Below are 5,303 nucleotides of genomic sequence, written 5' to 3' on the forward strand. Positions count from 1 at the left end.
AACAACAACGACCACAACAATGATAACTGTTCAGGCTTACATCAAAGTAATAAGATCGCAGACTCTCAATCGTTAGGTCTCGTGTTTGATTCCTATGTGAGTTACCATACAGCACCCTTTGCCTTTGGCAAGAAACATGGTTCTTCGGAAGGCAATGTTGCCTCCTTAAATTAGTGTCCACGATACAACGATAGTGATGATATCGATAGCAATAACATCAATACTGCCAATGATAATAATACTATACACTACTACTGATAATAACAATTAATGTGACAACTAAAATAATATTTGAATAACAATAATGATGATAATGATCAACTTGGTAATGAACATCATCATCACCACTCTTGATAACTTAGAAGCAGCTACTTGGAATGCCGCATAAACTTTGGAAAACAAATATTAAAGGGAAATTCCGTCCTGATATGATGTTACTTTGTATGAAAACAGGTTAATCAGAGAAGCATGCAGATCAGTTAAAACTTGGAGAAAAATCGGACATATATGATAAGTTGTGAAATGTTCAAGTTTAGTGAGTAGGCCTAAGACAAAATGGCAAATCTGCATGAGATAAGAATTGAGCAGCTCTCTTATGAGTTTGGGTGGGGTCCCCTCCCCCCCCCCCCCCCGCGAAATCCAAAAATTTCATTCTTTTCAGAGAAATATTTTCTTCTTCTATACATAACAAAAAGTAGTGATACGTTTATATGTGTCTTCCTGAGCGGATAAATTCTGTCTGTGCCCATGCATTTGAGAAAATAGAGTTGCTAAATTGTCTTACAAGGCCTACTCCTGTATCTTGCACAATTTAAGATTTTTATATATGTCCACTTTTCCCCAAATTTTCATTGATCCACTCTCTGTTTAGTCTGTTTTTATACAAAGCAACATATAATAATCATGGGTTTCCCCTGTAAACAGTGGAAGTCGTAAAACAGGTTTAACATGAGCAGAAATGACTGACGTTTTTGACGTCAAATCGCGGATATTCTGCAGAAAAAAGTATATAAAAACTATAAAAAACTGCTATAAAAACGTTACAGATATACCTGAATACCAATTTTGAAATACAATGAATTTAATTTATTTGAAAATATGGTCCTTTCTGTTTACGACTTATCCAAGTTATACTTATCCAAGTTAGAATAAATTATTGCACTAAAAAAAAAGAAGCCATGTAATGTGTGATGGAAGTAATCAACAACCATGTCATTCGGACTAAACAAAATCATAAATAACTATAGCTACTGAATTGATCTTCAAAATGATTAGATATAAAGAATCTAAAATATGTCCTCCTTTTACCTAATTTTATTGACCACATAAAGGTTTTAAAATTTCAGACGGGGGTTTCGAAATCGGCTTCATTTACATTGTAAACGCATGTGTGATATTTTGCATATACAGCCTTGTTTGACTATAGTGGAATTTAGTCGCAAACTTATGCAGTAATCTATCAGTTGTTGACATCATGATAGAATACTTGAATGTCGCCTAAATCTTCGATGAGATTCTCACATTTTCTTCATTAATGTAGGCCTACAAGAAACGAAAGGTCACACCATTAGTGAGTTGGTTGTCCTCATACCAATCAAGGCTATAACAAGCGGCTGAGATTATTAATTGGCATGGAATCTATACACAATAAAGCATAATAATTATGTTATATATCTTTTTTTTTTATTTCAGCATCTCAAAGTAGCTGATGCAAAACTACAAATGAAAGCAAGAAAGCACAAACATACACATATGCTGACATTTTGCAAACGTGTGGGATGAATAGAACGCGTATAATTTGTAGCAAGTCACACCATTTTACGAAGCAAAACTCATATGAACAATAACAAAGAACATGAAGAAGGAATAATCTACATAGATTCTACCTATCTACATCCAAAGTAATTTACGCTATCTGTGATTTATAGAGTATAAGGCATCATTCTAGTTCTGGTAGAGGCGAATTATCAAGTCATTTTGTTGAGTTGAGTGTAACAGTATGGAGCTCTGGAATTTGGTAGATTGGAATGATCCGGGATCAACTTTGGTATTATTATGTCCAGCAAGTTTTCCTTTCATTTTCGCGGGACGGTTCAAACAGAATCATTGACTTCGCAAATTGTGTCCCTGTTTGTAAGTAGGCATACAATATCACATTATAGCAATGATAATTGAAGTTACACGTTGGTCATGACTCTTCAGATGTTTTAAATTCATGAACATATTTTTTTATGATGCGTTTATGAACATTAGAAATATCATTGTTTCACTTTAACTAAGATAGCAAAAGGAAATGTGGAGAGAAAATATACAGGTTCAAATTACACGATACATATCCTCAATCAAAAATAGCCGGGGGGTAAATGGCAAAGTATCTTGGTGCAGATTTTCAGGGGGTGTGTTATTTTTTAGTCACTTTTTAGTGCACTATTTCTGGTCAAAGAAGATGATATCAGAATATCACAGCATTCGTGATATCAGACTTAAGGGATGATCCATTATCATTCATTTGCAACATTATGCGTGTACTTGTTTTCACCTTGCATAAGTATGGTGAGAGGGCAAATTGGAATTTGACTATACCAATGACATGGACCACTTTGAAATGGGAAGTCGATTTAAGACGTGCTGTCAAGAAAATAAGGATGATGAAAAAGACAAGACTGACGAGGTGTAAGGTTATACATGGCGTAATTCAGTTTAGACGAAACAGAGAAAATATTGATGCTTGTGTTTTTGTGAAAGTATTGGATATTTTGTGAGATGCTTTCCACTTGAAATATACATTTCATCATTAATGTTTCATGAACACCCTTGCAGTGTAATGATATGCTTGGGGAGATAAGTTAAGTATGAATGTGATTATCAGCGCCGCAGCTAACAATATCATTGTAATTTCTGGATAAAGTGAGAAGGTAACTATTGCTTTTCACCAATTTGTGGAAATACTAGGAAGAAATAAGATACTAAGAGTTACGATGTTGGTAATCTTGATGAAAGAAAAAGAGAAGAAAGGCGGCTATTTACTGACTTCCTAAGTAGACTCCACCGAGAGGAAGACCGTCGTTGCGTCTCATACTCGAGTATCCGCTCAGTAAGCCGCTGGAGTAGACACCGGCGAGATCGTTCTCCTCGTAGCTCGAGGTCGAACTGGAGATCGACAACGAGGAGCTCTGGGCCAACCCGACGCCGACAGACGAGATAAAGCCAGAGTTGTGAGAACTGGGCTGAAACTGAGAGTAGGTGGGTGAGTACTGGGACGGCACGGTTGGCATCAAGGCCCGGGAGGTCGCCGGGGGAGGCGAGGCCGTCATCTGCCCGTAGGAGGACGGCTGGGGTGGCTGGTGAGGAGACGGTACGGGTGGGGGTGGCGGTGGTGGACACATACTCCAGCTGCTACCGTACTGCAGACAGCGAGAATAGGGCGAGTAGCCCCCCTCAGTCATGTATGAACGATCGATGATCGCGATTGGACGATGAGGACGGCGAAGTCTTCTTCGTCGTCGGTAGTTCCCCTTCTCAAACATGTCGTCGTAGGCAGGGTCAAGCGTCCAGTAGTTTCCCTTTTTCTCCCCACCACCTTCCCGTGCGATCTTGATGAAGCACTCGTTCAGGCTCAAGTTGTGACGGATGGAATTTTGCCAACCTTTCTTGTTCTTCTCGTAATAGGAGAATTTGTTGATGATGTACTGGTAGATCTGACTTAAGGTAAGTTTTCGGTCAGGCGAATCCTTTATTGCCATGGCAATAAGAGCCACGTAAGAATATGGCGGCTTTTGGGCGGGATCTGGTTTGTCGTCGTCTGCGTCTTTATCTGTCTCTTTCTTGTCCACTCCCTTGTTATTGTCTGCCGTGTCCTCGGTCTGTACGCTGCGGTTGCTAAGAATGGGGGAGCCGGATTCCGTCGGCCTGGTTGACGATATGATCACGGCATCACCTCCCGCCATTCTCTGACCAACAGACGAAAGACCAGTTAGCTGACATTGTTGTGTGGTTCTAGAGGAAGGGCCGTCTTGTTGGAGGTGCAAAGCGTAGTGTTTACTGTCATCTCGACCTGAAAAATAGTCAGCCTTCTCGTGGACCATTGACGAGAAATTCAACTCGCTGGCAGAGGTAGGCGGCGGGACTTCGGTCGGGACGTGGCAGGCGATAAGAAGACCCGATCCGTGGACGTCCACTGCTTCCGTCGCATCAGCTTTACTCAAGCTCCCGTAGCCTTCTCCGATCGGATGTTGAGAGCTGGTACCCGGAGCGATCGGCTGGAAAGCGCCGTGAATTCGATGATAGTAACTTTCCATATCACACACTGGAGAGTGAGAGAGAAGATGAGGAATAAGGGAGGTTAATCCATAGAAAAATGAATTATTACTTTAGAAGTGTCGATATTCTGACCTATCACATAAACGACTAAACTGACCGTTGCTGATCGGTGCTGTAATATAGTTCATAGACCAAGACAAGATACTTTGCGATAAGTTGACAATCAACTTGAATATTCAATCTAAAGGAGTGATGAAAGCCATATCATAAATCTGGAAATTAAATGTTTTTATAGGTACCCCTTATAGGTGGAAATCAAATCAAGAAAATACAAATTAAAATACACTAACCACAGTGACTTAGGTAGGATTTGTTCGCATGAACTCAACCTATGTCCCATTCTTAAACAATGGTGCACCTGTTGAGTGATGTATCTTTCAATTTCATCGCTTTCAGCAATCGTTAGCTCCCATAATATGGAAATTCCATTAATAATATTCATTATCAGGAGAAGGGTGAAATAGAATGAATATTGTGTGCGAAAGCTTTGGTAAAATGCCTCTTAGGTGCTTCGTAATTCAAATCAGGGAGGATTTATCTGGTATGATTATCATTATTAACCGCCATGGTATCAGGGAGACGTATGCGTATAACAAGATAGTCATGATAGTTGCTCTATTTAGAGTGTTAATTATACATTTATATGTGACAAATTTACAACAACGATAAAGAAAATATAGAATATTCAGAAGAAAAATAAAATGGAAGCTGTCTACAAAATACTTCATCTTTGTCTTAAACTTCCCAAAGATTTGCCTGTAGCTATTGCATCGATTGCAGTGTCACGTTAATATTGTTTTGAATTTCAAAACAGTATGAGCATGGCTTAGGTATAAACGCTAGTGCATAGATTTGGATGCAAAGGCGCCACTTCATGAAGATTGGTCGAAAGGTCGCGAATTGGAAAAAAGTTAGCACTAATATTTACAATGTCTTCACAGCGGAACATACACTAATTTCTATCATTAATTTCATTCATTAAC

General features: G+C 39.1%; 1 protein-coding gene across 1 annotated transcript; it reads right to left on the reverse strand.

The window, feature by feature from the left end:
- Positions 1-3,023: 3,023 nt before the first annotated feature.
- LOC139708841 (uncharacterized) lies at positions 3,024-4,298 on the reverse strand. Its single transcript, XM_071620801.1, has one exon. It carries the CDS (start codon positions 4,296-4,298, stop codon positions 3,024-3,026), a length of 1,275 nt encoding a protein of 424 aa, XP_071476902.1.
- Positions 4,299-5,303: the final 1,005 nt, after the last annotated feature.

The sequence above is a fragment of the Diadema antillarum genome, unplaced genomic scaffold, assembly GCF_040938485.1.
Source record: "Diadema antillarum isolate AM-2024a unplaced genomic scaffold, OU_Dant_1.0 seq00001377_RagTag, whole genome shotgun sequence".
NCBI classification, from domain to species: Eukaryota; Metazoa; Echinodermata; class Echinoidea; order Diadematoida; family Diadematidae; genus Diadema; species Diadema antillarum.

Bases quoted from the DNA above. Each gene is read 5' to 3' on its own strand.
- LOC139708841 (XM_071620801.1), bottom strand. From the start codon at position 4,298: ATGGAAAGTTACTATCATCGAATTCACGGCGCTTTCCAGCCGATCGCT.